Source organism: Podarcis vaucheri (assembly GCF_965113315.1).
Source record: "Podarcis vaucheri genome assembly, chromosome: 14".
NCBI lineage: Eukaryota > Metazoa > Chordata > Lepidosauria > Squamata > Lacertidae > Podarcis > Podarcis vaucheri.
In genome coordinates, this window is record NC_138752.1 from 52,143,942 (window position 1) to 52,161,503 (window position 17,562).

Here is a 17,562-nt window from a genome sequence, read left to right on the forward strand (position 1 = left end):
CAATAAAGCGAGATGAGCACTGCAACCCCAGAGTTGGCCACAACTGGACCTAATGGTCAGGGGTCCCTTTACCTTTACCCCACTTGTTCCTTGTTGTTGTCTTTTTAAAAAAACCTGCATTATTTTCTAGTTCCAGTGTGGCTATTTCAGTTTTGGCTAACCTGATGTGCTCCAATTGCTTTGGATGGCAACTCCACCAGCCCCAACTAGCACAATTGGTGGAGGCTGCCTGCGCCATGGAGGGGCAGACGGGGAAAGCAATGCAGATATTCTGGATATTCCATATCTGGAAACATCATCACTGCACCCTGGGCACCTTCACTGGGTCAGAGTCCCACAATAGGGTGTGGGTGCCATCGCCGCTGCAGCTCCAAGTTTATGAAACCAGGGAAAGTCGTCCTTGTCTTCGCTGGGCGTTAGCTTTTATTGTTAAGAATATTGATGATGGCACCTCTGACCGCCCCTACAGCCACGCTCTGATGGCCAGCATCAATCGCTACCCACGCAAAGTGACAGCAAGCATGGGCAAGAAGATTGCCAAGCATTCCAAGATCAAGTCCTTTGTGAAGATCTACAATTACAGCCATTTGATGCCTACCAGGTACTCCACTGATACTCCCCTTGACAAGACTGTTGTCAACAAGGATGTCTGTAGGGACCCTGGGCTGAAACGTAAAGCCCGGCGGGAAGCCAAAGTGAAATTTGAGGATATATACAAGACAGGCAAGAACAAGTGGTTTTTCCAGAAGCTCAGATTCTGAGTGGCATGCATTTGCACCAATAAATATTTTTTTGGGGAAAAGAACAATGGGGGGAAAAGGAGAACAGATCCAGGCATCTTTTGAATGCGGACAAGAGAAGTATTAACCATCCTGAACAGGTAAGGCGGTCGATTTCACTTTCACTGTCAATACGGTAAACAAAACCCAATCAATATGGCTTTTCCTACAAATGATGGGTCATCATTACACACCTTTGTGGCAACTGAGCCCACAATGGTTTTTGACAAGAGTTATATATTTGCAGCCATTGCATCAGGGAAGGTTTTCATGGCACTATGACTTGGGAGAAGCCTCCCCACGAAATCATGAGCTTTGACATGCTGTGCATCAGGCCACACTTCCCCGTGCCCACACATAATAGTTGAGTTGGAAGGAACAGCAAGAGTCTTGCAATGGAGGAATCTCAGCTAAAGCATCCAATACAGAGGGCCACTCAACCTCTGCTTTGAAAAGCCCACTGAATCCATCTCCTCCTGAGGGATTTCGTTCCACTGTCAAACAGCTCTGATGTTTAGTTGGAATCTCACTTTTTGTAACTTGAAGCCATTGGTTTGAGTCCTACCCTCCAGAGCAGAAGAAAACATCCAGCACTGCAGTGCAGAGGGTTGGTCAGCAGGAAATGTACCTCACACAGGCGTAGAAAGGTGAGCCACCCATTTTATAGAAGACGGGTCCCTGCTCTAAGGATTTCTACCATCTGAAGTTCAACGCAGGGGCAACAAGAGGAAGCAGAGGCAGCAAAATACAGGGAAGCAACAGGCGGCTGCTTCAGTAACCCCACTTAGACTCAGTTACAGCAGGGCAGCCTTTGCCAAGACATATGCCATCTGCAGTGGGTGGGAGTTGTAGTCCAAAAACTATGGATTTCACCAGGTCAGGGAAGGATGCCATGGACGATGCCAAGGACTAGAGAAGGGGGCACGTCTGCAACCAGTGCTGGTAAGCTCTGCCCCCTCCTCTTTCATCCTCTCTTATTGCAGAATAGTAAGGCAGTGGGTGGCGCTGTGGTCTAAACCACTGAGCCTCTTGGGCTTGCCAATCGGAAGGTTGGCAGTTCGAATCCCCGCGACGGGTGAGCTCCTGTTGCTCTGTCCCAACTCCTGCCAACCTAGCAGTTTGAAAGCTTAGCAGTGCAAGTAGATAGACGCCGCTACAGCTCTGGCTTCTGTCAGTGTGTTCCGTTGCACCAGAAGTGGTTTAGTCCTGCTGCCAACATGACCCAGAAAGCTGTCTGTGGGCAAACGCCGGCTCCCTCAGTCTGAAAGTGAGATGAGCGCTGCAACCCCATAGTCGCCTTTGACTGGACTTAACTGCCCAGGGGTCCTTTACCTTTTATTGCAGAATCTAAGCAACCAATTGCATGTTTCTCTCTCTGTGTGTACAAATCCATAAAACACAGTCCCCAATGCTAACAAACTATGCCCAAACTTAAATATAAAACAAAAGCCGCAAGGAACAATGGCAGTGATTTAAAATTAAGACACGTAACTCCAGGGCTATGCGTTTTCAAAGTTTATTTTAAAACATTAAACTGAAGCTGAATAGAAACCACAGAAATTACATTTAGAACTTTTTGTTTAGCATTTGCTGAACAAGGGGGGAAAGAAAACCCAAACCAGTAAAAAAAATAAAAAAACGGTTACAGTACAATTTAATAAAACTAATGAGAGGAAAGGGAAGGATACAAAAACAGGCTCACTCCTCAGTTTATACCCCCACAAAATTTCAAAACATTTGGGGTAAGTGCAGAACACTTGAAAGCAACTAGTCATGTTCAAAGGCTTAAAAAAATTACACACATATACATGTGTATCTTTATATATGTATAAAGTGGTATGATATACAGTACAGCCATTGTGGTTTTAAACAAAACCAAGTTAGGAGAGAGAGAAAATGTCAGTTTTGTCTTCACTGGTATATTTCTGTGACAGTAAGTCAAAAGGTGAGAGAGAGAAGCCGGAAGAGAGAAGTCCTCAGGCAATTCCCACGTTGACTCTTGCTAACAAAGGATCCAGGACCTATGTTACAGCTAGGGTTGCCAACTGACCAGGAAAAGCAGCCTGGCCTATTCTTGTGCCTTTTTACAGCATGGGGACAAACACAGTCATCTCCCAATTGTGGCTGCCATTGGTCTGCTAATGTGCTAATGAAAAGCACAGCTACCATAGCTGGTTCATCCTAGTTGGCAAATCCCAGAAGCAAATTTAACAGCACCAAAACACCTGAAGCTGTGTGTGTGTGTGTGTGTGTGTGTGTGTGTGTGTGTGTGGTAGCAACATTCTTGCCAACTACTTCAACGCTCTCTGGAGATGGAGCCCTTGTGGTGGAGAAATTCAGAGTATAAGAATCCTAACGTAAAATAGAAAAAACCAACATTGCATAGAGAGGACAGTGGTGTTGTTCTTGTTGTCGAAGACACTCAGCACCTAGAATGATCCTGAGGGAGTAGAGCAACCCCTCTTTAACTGTTGAAAGGAATAACACTTTGCTTTCCTCATAGCTGCCTGCTTAAAAACTGGCCTTTTCTTCCTCTTTTTTGGTGCAAGTGCACCCAGAAAGGGCAGTTTTCTGCTATAAATAAATAAATAAAAGCCCACACCTCTGCATCTTCCTATGCAGGACGTCAAAGCAAAACTTCACCCAGTTGGGCGAGAGGAGAGCTGCCTCATTTACAGAGGAAAAACTGAAGTCTAGTGAAGCCAAGCCATCTCCCCAATCCCACCGCCAAACTCTCATCTGACAACTGCATGCCAATCAAGAATGAAAAAAGTCTAGGCTCTAAGAGATCCCAGCTCTCACTTCCATGGTCCCATCAAGTTTCCCATACTCTTTAGAGGTTATGGGAGCTTAAGCCATGGGTTGCCAATGAAGCGCCCTTGAGATCTCCCCCTGCAAGAGACTCTGAGCCTCCCCACTTGATGCCCCCCTAGATCATTGGGTGATAAGGGTGGTTAAAAGTACATAGAGCTGAAACAGGAAGTTGAAAGAGTGGCTCTTTCCCACTTTCTTTTCAGCACTGAGCACTTCTTAAGGCTGAGATTAATTCTACTGGGTCGTTTTTTAATCGGATCCCTTGGAAAAGCAAAGTGTGTCTCTGCATCTTCTCTCTCTTGGGCAAGCTCAAAAAATAAAGATTAGCAGCAGAGATTCTTTCTTGTTCTAGCAGATAACATTCCAGGAATCAAACTCTGCAGTCCTGCAACTAGCTGTGCATAGCAATTTCTCTCTCTCACACACACAAATGGCTAAGATCCAAGAAGCTACTCTAGAGCAGGCTCCCTCAAACTCGGCCCTCCAGATGTTTTGAGACTACAATTCCCATCATCCCTGTTAGCTAGGGATCGTGGGAGTTGTAGGCCAAAAACATTTGGAGGGCCAAGTTTGAGGAAGCCTGCTCTGGAGGTTTCCAAAGGCTCTCTCACATGCCCCATAGACTCCTTTCAAACAGCAAGCTCCCAATGTGGCTCAGGGCCTGCTCAAGACACAAGTTCAAACTGGGTTAGACTTAAGGATTTCGGGGTCCTGGCTAGCCATTAGTTAAAACAGGGTGGGGAAAGCCCTGAATTACAGTTCCCATCATCCATGATGATTAGAACCATTGGCTGGGGCTAATGGGAGTTGGAGTCCAACAACATATGGACACTGGTTTCCCATCCAAGTTACAGATTAATCATGAGTAACAGAAATGGGAAATATCTAAGGTGAAGAAAAGGGGAACCCAGCTGATTTAATATTGCAGGCAATTCAAAGAGAGCACAATGAATTATAGCCTGAAAATTCAGGAAATGTATGAGATAAATGTTTGTATGGCATAAGGAGTTGAAATCCAAGCCTCCTAGCTATTAATCCTCATGGGAGGCTGGTCCTGGAAAAGAAAGATCTTGCCTGATATTCAAAGCCTTGCTAAGGATGGCAGAGAGTCTGTACGCTCTCCTGAAATGCTGGCTGAGAGCAGGCAAGAACAGTGTAAGTTAACACTGGCTTGTATCCATGTGGCCTTTTAAGAAGTATTTTTTGCATGTGAATCACATAAGCTTGCCTCCAGTTCATGAGTACCACACGAAAATTTATGCATGGGACACATTTCACACAACCAAAACTATCCCACAGTATCTCTGTTACAATCTGACACACAGCATTATGTGAAATGGTCCTATGACTTTCAACCTTCCATACTGAAGTAGGAACTTGAACTGCAGGCTAAAGCTGTGTCAAAAGAGAGAAGCTCAACTTCTTTCTCATGGCTGGGTCAGCCACTGCGACATTGATTACTGCAAAATGTAGGTAGTATTCTTCCCCTTTGTGAACACACACAATGCTCATCCTAACAGGGGATAAAGAGCAGAGGCGGCACAGGCTTTCTAAATAGTGTTTAGCACCAAGAATTTCAAGACATGCACAAATTCAAGCCAAGTGAAACTGGCTCCCCATCTGCTTACAGTAAGTAGCCAGCCAGGAGTTTCAACACTGCCATTTCTGCACTTCCAGGCAGGCAGAAAAACAAAAACAGGCGGCTTGTTGAGTGAAGTGTGCTGTTTGGCTTGGTAGGTCAAAAGCTGTATGGCCCAGGTGAATCTAGGCGCCACCAAGTGTCTGGGCTAAGCACTAATGTGGAAGCTTCAATTATTCTTGGAAATCGTACCCTGAGCACACACACACAAACACCTTTCCATGAACATGCAATCTGTGGCTTGGGAAATTCTGGGCCTCCCTCTCCTTCCATCACTGCTAAGCTGGTCACACCCGAGGCACTAAATGATAATATGTTTCCAGTGGTATTTAACAAGGAATAGGGGACAACAGAGGAGAATCGAACTCCTCAGATCGGCATACGTGGATGAACGCCAAGTTCGTACACTGAACCCTTCTTTTTTCTTTTTCTTTTAATAAGCAAAAATGAACTCAAAATGGAGTCAGCTAACATTAACATACAGGATACAAAACACTACACTTATTTCCAGGACAGCACACACACAAAAAAAATAAATTCACAGCCAAGTCTTGATTCAATTTCCTTTTTTTTTTTAAACGATTACAATGCAGTCTTGAACACTGGACGCAGAGAGTCCAACATGCTATATACATTTCACATTGTGGAGATGTTTGTGTGCTTGACAAGGTTCTTGGTTCACAATTTTTTTTTAATAAAAAAAGTGCTGTGACAATGTCATGGGGGTTTTTGGGGGGGGAGGAGAAGGGGAGGAACATGATCAAATAAAGCAGACAAGCAGATGGCCACAGATGCACTGGGGGGTGGGGGAAGAGAAAGTAAATCAAAAGGAGAGTCTTTAGCACTCCAGTTTCCCATTCGGATGTCTCACTGCCTCATTTAGATTCTTATCAGGCAGTACTAGGTATCGGTCTTCCTCCCTCTCCAGAATTTCAGAAACTAAATCAAAGTTAGGGTGATGGTTCTGAAATGATTTGAGAGTCGCTGAGGAAATCAGCCAGGACACATTCCAAGCAATATGGTCTTGAGATTGTTCCCCCCCACCCCCATCACATTACTTAAAAACTCATACAAATTAGGACAGAGAAAAAAATAAAGTTTTTTGTGGTTTCACTTGCTATACCAAATATATTTAAGAGCCCCAACAGGCACCAAAGCCAGCTAAAAGATAAAACCGGCCAGTCAGCAATTTGGAATTAGTCTGTTCGGAAGCTGGCCTGGAGGGCAGGGCAGGGGTGGAACAAATGACGCAGAGAACTCCTGAGAAGCCGACTCCACAGACATGCTGCAACCACAGATGGTTTGGGATTGCACAAGAGACTGCACAGAGTCACCTCACTTGCAGGTCACCACTGTGTGCACTTCTCCTCGTGCCAGTGCAAATGCCCCCACACGCAAGCTTCTTTTTCAGAAGTAGGTCCACTTAAACTAGCCTTGGAAAATCCCCACTTGCTGTTGGTGTCACTCAGGAATCCATATTGGTGTTGTTCTTTTCGTTTTTTTAAAAAAGAGGTTCAATTAAAAACCAAGTTGAGTCTTGCCCACGTTAAGATATACACCAAGGCCCTGCATTGCATGCAACGAGGCAGTTAGATGCTGCGACTCTATGGAAGTTGGAAAAAAAGTCACATTAAGTCCAGAGTGCCCCAATCGAATCCACACAGTAGAGACCTTGCAGCTTTGCCTTATAGCATCACTTTCCCTCAAATGGTCTCCTTCCAGAAATCCAATGGAAGATTCTAAGCACATCTCCATTTGGCAATTCATGATCCAGCAGTGTACCTGGTTGCTCCTTCCTCTTCAGAGCGTAAGTTGCAGCTACACCTTGGACGAAGGCAATTTCTATAGTGGTTACTGTAATGTTATTGTTGGTCCCTTGGTTGGCATCAGTATGGACAGACAGCATTTACTGGAGCATCTGCAGGGGTTGGGCTACTTGACCCTTGAGGTCCCTTCCAAATCTACAGTTCTATGATTTCATACTCTGTGAATCTCTTCCTTTCTACACTAGTGGGCATGGGGTGGGAGAGGCCTTGTTTGAAGGCTTGCCTTTCTCAAGGCATTAAAAATCATGACTAGGCTTACCCAGGGTGCTATTTGGGGGCTGCTTCTCCAGTATAATCTGAAAACTGTTCCATAAATTTAAGATGTTTTAAGTGTACACCTACATTTTTTTTTTGTTTTAGAAGCACGAGCAAACAAATTGTTTCAAAACCATGTACCTAAGCAGAATGAGGATTAACTCCCAACTGAGTGTGCACTCAATGTGGGTTTGCTGCTTTGCAATGCGCAGTATGGTCCTTAGAGTGGGAAAAGAGAACAGTTTTGGAGCTAAATGGAAAGTAATTATCAAGAGGTTGCCGGATGGCTGGGAGGACATAAACATTTACAGTCTTTAACTTTTTGGACCCCTCTCCTAATAGTATTGGGTAGCATATGACCAAAATCTATACCAAGGGGTGAATTCAAAGGCTTACTACGCTGTTCATATACACGTAAATCTTTTTGACAACTGACTGAAGACTGTTTCAATCTTTTCTTTCTATCCTTCTGCAGGCAGCAGCCAAAGATCCCATGGTCCTCCAGCATCCTCCACTTTCTCTGTTCAGCCCTGTTCAGGGAAGTTTTTAATCTGTGATATTTTACTGTATTTTTGGTTTCTATGGAAGCCGCCCAGAGTGGCTGGGGAAACCCAGCCAGATGGGCGGGGTACAAATAATAAATTATTATTATTATTATTTCTCAGTAAGCAGACTGCAAAAGAGTCACACCCTTGTAGGAAGTAACCTGTTTCCAAGGAGAAGGCATACAAACCTTCCCCTGAAAGCAGCCCTTTGCTAATGGGAGAGATACGGGTTACCAAGTGGGTGAAGAGCTCAGCTGATTAGAGCGTGGTGGTGCTACAAACATCAAGGCTGCAGGTTTGATCCATATGGGGCAGCTGCCTTGCAGGAGAGTGGACTAGATGATCCTCAAGGTCCCTTTCAACTCTACAATTCTATCATTCTATGTCTGGAGGAGTTCTCCTCCAATACTGTCCTAGGTGATGGGACAAACTCACTGTGGCTTCTACGTGAACTTAAATGAGGACCCCCCCCCCCAAGTTCTGACAAAGGTGCCACGCAAAAAAGTGATCTGGTATCTCAGCTGACATTGGGAGGTATTTTACCCTGTCTCTAGTCACTTGTTAAGGGATAAGTTACACAGAAATGAAAAATCAAAGTGTTAAATAAGCAAAGGCCTTCCCTGTCCAGTATTTCCTGTTGTCACCCCAACCCCCACCCCTGGCCCCCCCTGGTGTTTTATCAAATAGAGCACCTTCAATGCAGCAGCTTTGGGACTGGTGCAGGCATCCCTGAACTTTGATCTCTCTCAATCTGCTGTTGATCTTTGTTGCCAGCACACATCATTTTAAGAGGCAACTGGAATGTGGTTTGTGCAGCCAATATAAGAGATTAGCATGACGGGCCAAAGAGGGTGGTGGGAGAAAATACCAAACCTGTTCTGACATTCACAGTATTTTTGCTCCCCAATTCTGGGATACAGGAGCAGCATAAATCTGTAGATTGATTGGGGAGCTCTCCCAAAGGTCTATATCTGAATCCAACGCTTCTAGGGTCTTGCATGTCCCAATGATCAGAACAAGCAGTAAGTCCATCTTGCCACAGGGGAACATTTGCACCAAACCTGGCTGGCACTCTTAGTTGCGCTTTCATCGTGTTACACTCGTGCCATGCGGCCAACAGCAGAGATAAGATGCTTCTCTCCCCCGTCTAATGCTCCTTAAGCATTGTCCTGAAATATTTTGGCACCAGAAGGAATGCTGGCTCCAGTTTCATGTCTGTACATCAGTGTCAAAGAACACCTGCTGATTGCTATTAGAAAGTCGAGTGGTAAAGTAGAGTGGGAAAATTCAGCACAGCCGATGTGAACTCATCCATGCATGTGGGTGCATGCATAGCGTGTGGGGAGTGAGAATACAGCAGTTGGCAAGCGAAGCCCCCTACTTCTCCCCAGGTGTTTGCACCTAGGTCTAAAGAGAGGGAGAGAGAAGTAAACTTGTACTGGAAGAGGATGATTGAATCGGCAGGCCTTCTCATTCTAACACGGAAGGAAGAGGTGGCCTCCCAGATTTGTCGATCCTGGAATGAGGAGACGTTTCTCTAGAGTAGCACAGAGATGAGAGATATGCAGTAGAAGCTGAGTGCACGTGAACTTTATGACAGTGTGCCCATTAAATATGGCTTCCTCGGATTAGTATGTCACATCCATAGTACTTCTGTAAGATGATCCACTTTTTCTAGGCTTGACTCACGTCACCATTTTCGTCCTCAATGAATTAGACAGAGGCCTGGCAGAAAAGGTGGCAAGCGGCTTGCAATTTCCTGATCGGCGGTCAACAAAAGCTGATCCCACACATAGCAGGGCAACATGGGTGAACTGGCGAGTCTCCTGCAGGTGTGCACAGGACCTTGCTTCTCTGTCCACTCCTGCACACACAGGTGCAAGTAAGCATAGCCTTAATCAGTAATAAGCTTCCACCTAGCTTTGCCCCAAGTGCACTCCAAAGGGGTGGAGAAGCAAGAAAAGCAACTGAGCTGGATTCAGGACAGAAAAAAAGCAGGGCTGTTCTGCGAGGACAACACAGGATGGCAGCAGTTGGCACGTTTTGTTCCTTATTTTTTAAAACTTAGACCACGTTCTAGTTTTTAATGCACACTGCCAGAGTCTGGCCGAGGCTGGTTGGTGGCGAGGTATTTGGCTCTCATGCTGGAGGTGTACTGGAGAAAGAGAAAAAAACACAAAGAAGACAGCAGATCAATTCAGAGTAACCGGCAAGACCTTAAGACTCAAGTATTGCTTGATACATCCCCTTGTATTAAGACTTGAAGTTAAATATCAAATGGTTAATCATCCTTTCCGACGCCTTAACAAAAGGTTCACCTAGGCTTCTGACAGATGCCAGAACCAAAACTCCTGGGTGTAGAAAAGGGCTTGGAAGATATATGCATAACAAATCCCATGATTTTTTGAAGGAAAGCCTCGGCAGTTAAGCTGGTATAAAAACAAACCTAAATTTGGAATTTAGACAAGCCATGAGTGATACGCCTCTTTACAAAATACTTGCAGTGCTCAATCCAAGTTCTCCCCGATTAAACAGTGAGGAGAAAAAGAGGAGAAAAAGCAGAGATTTGGCTCACCAGATTTCCTCTTTCAATCATGCAAAGAAAGGAAGAGATGAGTGGCAATATATAGATACACTGCTATATCTATATTTTTTTACTATGAAATAAAAAAATGGAAAATTTAAGGGCACCATATGTGTTGCAAACTGAGGGCTGCCCAGGAACCCATGCTGGGAGGTATAAAGCAGGGTCAGGTCTTCTAGAAGCATTGCTACAATCATTGGCACAAGGTGGAAAAGAGGAGCTAGTGAGGGGGACACAATCCTACCTTTCCGTCATATAATGCAACAAAACACATTGATAAGAAGCAGATTATGCATATATATATATATATATATATATATATATATATATATATATAGGCATTTGTTATACACACTTGAACCAGCACATAATAAAAATAACCCAACATAAAAACCAACAGTCCAAACATTGATACAGTCCACCCTACAAATCCATCCATCCATCCATCCATCCATCCATCCATCCAGGAGCCAGCTAAAACACAGCAGAGCACCCCTTCAGCTGCAGGGCCATGCCTTTAAAAGTGACATTTTCACTTGCCAATGGAAGACCGACAAGGAGGAAGGAACCCAGGCAGATATGCCAGAGGATGGTCTGAGGACACAAGATGTAGCACCCTGAGCTCCCTACTCTGGCAGCTGGTAGTTCTGGGTCTGGGTTGGTACCTGGGCAGTAGACCAATGGAAATCCTTTGCATGCTGCTTTGAATTCCAAGGTGGAAGAAAGGCACAATATTAATGAAATGAAATGAAATGAAATGAAATAATGAAATGAAATGAAATGAAATAAAGTAAAAATAAAAGTGTCTTCCAAGGAAGTATGTTTCCTCCTTAGAGTCAACTTGGTGTTATCCCAGAGTCACTGTTTTACTCCTTAGCAGCGATCAAATCAACTTAGCTTGCTGAAACCAAGCATGGTGATAGACTCAAGTTAAAATCCAATGCTCAAAAACACAAGATCAAATATCGCTGAGTGAAATGAGGCTTACATGAGTAAACATGGATAGGATTCGGCTATTAAGTGTGGTTTCTCAACACAGGCCTAGAAATATTGCTGTCTCTTCAAGTCTTTGTGGCTAGAGCTTCTACTACAACACTTCCACGCAGGATGTTGGAACACCTGCCTCAATGGGATTAACACCTGTTTTTACTGGAAAGACAGATGTTCTTCTGGGACAGGTTAATGCTCAGCTATAAATGTCAACCAGATCCTGTTCTCAAGGTTGTTGCAGTAGCTCCAGAAGTACCCCTTGCTGGGCAATAGGCAACACAGAGGTGATAAAACAGGCAAGGCCACTCGTGATGTAAAGTTTTGCACGCTTTCTCTCTCTCTCTGATGTGTGCACTAGGGAAGAGAACATTGATTCTGTAAAGCAGAGCAGGTATTAGGATAAGAGAGGCAAAGTTAGTGATTCAACGGCATTCCTGATGCCAGCTCAATTTCCCATACATTCCCATGTATGAGGACATCTTTTCAGTCAGGTCTTTCACTGCAGATGACTTATGGACAGTCAACCCGACCTTTCAAATTTAATTAGATAAATACCTCCCGGTTAATATCTGTGCTGTTCCCACTGAGATAGATTCCTTTGATTCCCATCTTTCTAAAGAAAAGTTATGTCCTACAGACAAAAATATTACTCTCAAAGTTCTCTTGAAAGGAGAATCAAACCTTACATTTATTATGCTTTTATCACACCCTTTCCCCACGGAGCTCAGTGTCTGTGTACATTATTCTTTCATCCTCTCAACCAAGCCTTTCAGGTTCGGCTGAAATATAGTGCCTGCTCCCCCACCCCCAGATACCCAATGACCTTTAGGTCTACACCATTTCACACTCACATATACAGCACAAAGCCGTTGTGGCTCAGCAAATGATTGTCTAACAGATGAACAACAAAATAAAAAAATTCCTTCCAGTAGCACCTTAAAGACCAACTAAGTTAGTTCTTGGTATGAGCTTTCGTGTGCATGCACACTTCTTCAGATACACTGAAACAGAAGTTGCCAGATCCTTCTATATAGTGTGAAGGTGGGGAGGGGTATTACTCAGAAGGGTGGTGGGAATGGGAGATTGGCAGATAGCTGAGATGAGCCTGTTGACGACTCTTAACGACTGCAATAGGTCTTACAGGAAAAGGCAAGGGGTGAGAAGGTGAAAAATGGCTTAGTCATGTATAATGAGATAAGAATCCAATGTCTTTGTTCAGACCAGGTCTCTCCATGGTTTTAAGTTTGGTAATGAGTTGCAATTCAGCAGCTTCTCTTTCCAGTCTATTTCTGAAATTCAGAAATTCAGATTGGCTATCTGCCAATCTCCCATTCCCACCACCCTTCTGAGTAATACCCCTCCCCACCTTCACACTATATAGAAGGATCTGGCAACTTCTGTTTCAGTGTATCTGAAGAAGTGTGCATGCACACGAAAGCTCATACCAAGAACTAACTTAAGTTGGTCTTTAAGGTGCTACTGGAAGGAATTTTTTTATTTTGACTATGGCAGACCAACACGGCTACCTATCTGTAAGATGAACAACAAATCACAGTTCGTTCCTCCAAAGCTTGGTTTGCTACCCAACTACTCTTGCCTTGTGCCTGTGTAGCTTGGTGAGCATATTGGGGGGGGGAGTGGCCAAACAAATCATAGTTAAACAAGGCTGGTGGGTTCAAACAAGATACAAAACCATAGTTAAAACATGCCACAGTGCACAACTCAACCTGCCATCATGGTTTGCTGCTGGGTTCAGACATTCAAACAAACCACACTTTGGCTAAACCAACCATGGCTTAAAGTTATGAGCATGTGGACCAAGTCTTGGGCTGTCTAGCTGAAGTTTAACTTGTGCAGGTCTACAAAACAGCAGTACTCTCTGGATCACCTCTCATTTTATTTATGAAGTTGGCTTGTTAAATTAACCAGAGTTGTTTTAAATGGAGATCTCTCATTCGAACACAATGCTAAGCTGGGATTCTGTAAAAGTGAAACAAACTCTGCCCCCAAGTCTTCCTCCTAGTTCCTTGGGAAGAGAAGGAGGAAACAGGAGAACCTGGTGCTTGGTTCAACTTTTATATATTATGGATTCATTCACTTATGCAGGCAGTTAATATTTCTAAGAACTAGTCTATTTTATTCCTCACTTGAATGACACTGTGAATGTGGGTAGCTTCAATATCTTGCAACTGCCATAAATATTTTGCTGATAACCTTTGGCCCCTTCTCAGCAACTGAATTTAAGACAAAATATTCATGCCCATTTTTTTTGAGCATGAGTCAGCCTGATTGGTGCTGATGTTCTGGTCAACATGTACACATTTTGGACTGCTGGAACATGTATCCTATCTTCACTAAACATTTTCACCTGGGAGGGCTCAGTCTGCTAAATACATTTTGGGGACTTTGCTGATCTTTGGAACAATCCCAACCAAAACCTGTGCCCACATGTTCCAAGGAGATGCTTCTTCACAAGGCGACAGTTCCACTTCTCTCTCCCTCTCCCCACCAATCTTCCTACTGCAAGATCTTGAGCAGGAAAATGTCTGGCCCCAACCTGTCTGCATTAGCTGCAACATACTTTTTTTTTAAAAAAGCAGTTTTACTCAGAATTAAATATAAGAGCTTTCCCTTGACCCCCCCCCAAAAAAAAAACATTTTCAAGATGTGTTGGGAACAAGGTTAGTTGTTGCAGCTGCTTCCTGTATGTGGTGTTTCTTCCAATTGTTTTTTGCTGTGTAAAATGTTAAGCAGCTCTTTCCCCCTGCTGGTCCTAACCTCAGAGGAATTTTTTTCTTAGAAAGCAAAAAGGGGGGGGGGACAGCAGAACTACCAAGGACAGCTGGACTGGTCCTTAGTGGAAATTCAAAGTTTTTCTCCAGCAGAACCACACAAATACTACAACATGTCCTTAATCTAAATCAAGTTCTGGGGTGGGGAAGAAGGATGACAGGCATTTTATAGAGGCCTGCCACTTAGGGAGGGCAGTCTCTGCCACCCACATTCAAAATTCATGTATTCTTTCTAGTTAGCTATTGTTAGAAACCATTGCAGGCCCACAGAGTAAGTTATGCATAGAAAAAGGAACAAACATTTTTGCTTCAAACATGAAAAAGGGTGAGTGTTTCGCCTGCGCTGATAAACTTGCAGTACTGATCATGCAATTTAGCCTTGTTTATGGTCCCACCAGAAAGTTCTATGCCCCCCTCCCCACAATGCAAAATGGTACCCCTGATTATATTCATTTCTTTGAGGTCTTTATATCAGTGTAACATTTATTTTGTTTTTAAAGTTCAGATAGTGCTCTAATTTCATGAAGTATATTCTGCGCTGTAAAACTATCCTGGGGTGGGGGTGGCTGAAATACAAAGTAGGTAATACAGAACATTAAAAATACACAATGCAATGGGCAACTGCATACACCCATGAGAATTAGGAAATGCTGCATCCGGGGCTTGGTTGCCCAAGCAAGGCCAATGCAAGACTGCTTACAAGAGAGGAAAATGCAGTGGCATTCTGGAGAGTACAAGCAACATGCATTGAATGACGCACACACCCATTCATGCGCTTGATAAAGAGTGCGACGAGCCAAGGCTATTTCCTTGACAGGCCAGCCATCTCAAGAGACCCACAAGCATTTGCCAAAGCAGAGCAAGCCAATGACAAGGAGGTGGCAAGAATGAAGACCAGGCAAGTGACACCGGAGAATGGAAGCCAGCGCAGCACAAAAGCCCCAGCAGGAATGGGTGATGTAGAGGCGTAACAGCTTGATGTATATAAACAGGTCTAGGAACAGGATGCAGACTGTGGCTAGTGGGCTGGGCTAACCAACCAACCAGGGAAACAAAAGAAGAAGAACCTGCACCAGGGCAGGCACTTTTTCCAGGGCAGACGTCTTTCAGTTTGCTTCAGTAGATAAAGAGTGCAGGTTGGTTGGTTGGTTGGGCTTGTTTTAAAGGGATGAACCGCACAGGATTAAGCTCTCCCCAAATATCTGCCTCTAGGATTCAAAACTACACATGGCTCTCAAGAAGCTACTTTGTACTTAAGTCAGACCATTGGTCCATGTGGCCCAGGGCTGGCTACCTGCTACTGCCCGCCAATCCCTAAGATCTCAGGGCAAAGGCTCTTCCAGCCACACCTACTCACAATGCTTTTGTTATGAATATAAGGAAGCTTTATACAGAGTCACACCACTGATCCATCTAGCTTGGTATTATACATTTGAGTGGAAGCAGCTCCCCAGAATTTCCAGCAGGAGCATTTCACTGTCCTACCTAGAGATGTTAGGAATTGAGCAATGCACATGCTCTAACTTTGAACTACAGCCACTATGGTCCCCTGTCCCCCCCCCCCCAGCTAGGATGCTAGTAATTGAATCTGGACCCTTTGGCATATAAAGATGGTGCTCTTATCACCAAACTATGCTTATTCCCCTTTCCCTTTAAGATTCTACAAAAGTTGTTTTTTGATGGATTCTTGCCACTTAGCATCTTAGGAAGAAGAAAGCACCACATGGCAACTGTGTTTACTTGTAATTGATTAAGAAAACTCTATGGCTAATTTGTCAAAGCCAGAGGGGAACCCATTTTTAAACAGGAACCAGAGTAGCGTTCTTCCTGTCAAACCTTGCCTGCAAACATTTCTAATAGAAAGATTGTACGTGCAACACAGCTAGGAAGCTATTTTGAAACATGCAATGGGCAGAATTTAAGTGTTCTGGATTATAGATTTGTTAGGAGAAGCTTTAGTAGCTGTTCTATGCTGGTGGCATTCTTTTTTTTTAAAAAAAAAGTGTGTTCCACAGCATCAGCTGCGATACCAAGAGATTCACTGAGGAAAGACAAATAGGCATTTCATTAAGAAAGATGCCCATGTTAGCTAAACTGGGTTCTTCTCATGTTTTCTGTTTCAGACACTTGGCAGCATCCAAACTCGAGGCCTAGTTAGAGAGGAGGAGATTCCTCTCCATTACAAAACTCCTGCTAATCTGTTCATCTCCAAGAGGTGTGACTGACTGCCATAAAGACCACAGGAAGCTTTGCCAAGGAAAGATGTTGATGTTGCTCCATTACCAAGCACCAGGGCAGGCCTAGCTAGTGTGAACCCTGGGCAGGAAAAGGATAGGGTGGGAAGTGCAGGGAGAAGGAATGTGAATACTTTGGCACTGGCCTGGGAAAATAAGTGCAGGGATGGCAGGGTGTGGGTGGGAGTTCAGCGAGAAGGACCTTATTTCAGTACCTGTTCCGATTTTGCGGGCGCTGTTACCAGTACGTCCGAGCACTGTCCGAGGGCTTAAGCTGCCAGCTCATATGGCTGCTACTGTCCATGGCAGCCAAATACAACTGTGATGATGCAGGAAAGAGAGAAAAAGAGAGAGTGCAGCCTCAACGTGCATGAAAAACACAGTGCAAGCAAGTGAAACGCTGGGGTGTGTATGTCAATGACAGGGAAGGCTCTACTGTCCTATGGGAATAGACTCTGGAGCAAGGAGGAGGAGGAGGAAACAAGGGAAGGTATGACCAAGGGGACAAAAAGAATAGACAAACAATGAAGACGACGACTCCAGTTCTAGGAGTAGGTTTCCTTGGTTTCCACAACAGAAGCTGAGACAAAATAGTATGAGTACGGACTACGCAACATCATCTTAAAGACTTATTAGGCGTCTCTTATTTACAGATTTCTTACTCCTAAACTGTGGCCAAAGCTGAGTAAAAGGCATTTCCTACAGCTGTGGATTTGAGCCTTAGCTGGAAAAGACCAATGGGGCACATGGCTCAGGGGGAGGACTCACATCCCATCCTCAAAGATTCTGCCTTCTCTTTCTCATCTGAAAGTAATTCATTGCATAGATAACTGCTGGCAAGAAGATGTCTCTGTTCCCCCCACAACTCAAAAAGTAGGAACCCACCTGAAGTCATTCCTTCTTGTACTAAAAGTATCAATTCAGATGCATGTATGGACATATTCTCTTTTCTTCTTTCATTGGGACAGTGTTATTCTGTCTTCTCAAAAAGTTCAGGTAGGAGATGAAGGATATTCTGCCCATCCCACATCTTCAACAGCACTCCCACCACACCTGTCTGAAGTCCCCCCATCTCCCTCTCCCAAGAAATGCAATTAAGACCAC

The 17,562-nt window shown here is 44.2% G+C and overlaps 1 protein-coding gene and 1 pseudogene across 3 annotated transcripts in view; one reads left to right on the top strand and one right to left on the bottom strand.

Moving 5' to 3' along the window:
• The first annotated feature begins 225 nt into the window (after positions 1–225).
• On the top strand, positions 226–5,274 carry LOC309519144 (large ribosomal subunit protein eL27 pseudogene; annotated as a pseudogene). The gene has a single exon. The product of its transcript is annotated as a large ribosomal subunit protein eL27 pseudogene (transcript).
• Positions 5,275–5,967: 693 nt separating this feature from the next.
• Positions 5,968–17,562, bottom strand: part of TTYH3 (tweety family member 3) — a 95,171-nt gene continuing 83,576 nt past the window's right edge. Inside the window, exons 14-15 of one of the 2 annotated variants that reach the window (XM_082199769.1) lie at positions 16,674–16,777; positions 5,968–10,013 (exon numbers count right to left, since the gene is read on the bottom strand). In XM_082199769.1, coding sequence (XP_082055895.1) covers positions 16,697–16,777 — 81 coding nt within the window. In that variant the 3' untranslated portion in view covers positions 5,968–10,013; positions 16,674–16,696. The remainder of the gene's footprint in view (positions 10,014–16,673; positions 16,778–17,562) is intronic. The other variant, XM_082199770.1, reaches the window with a different exon arrangement.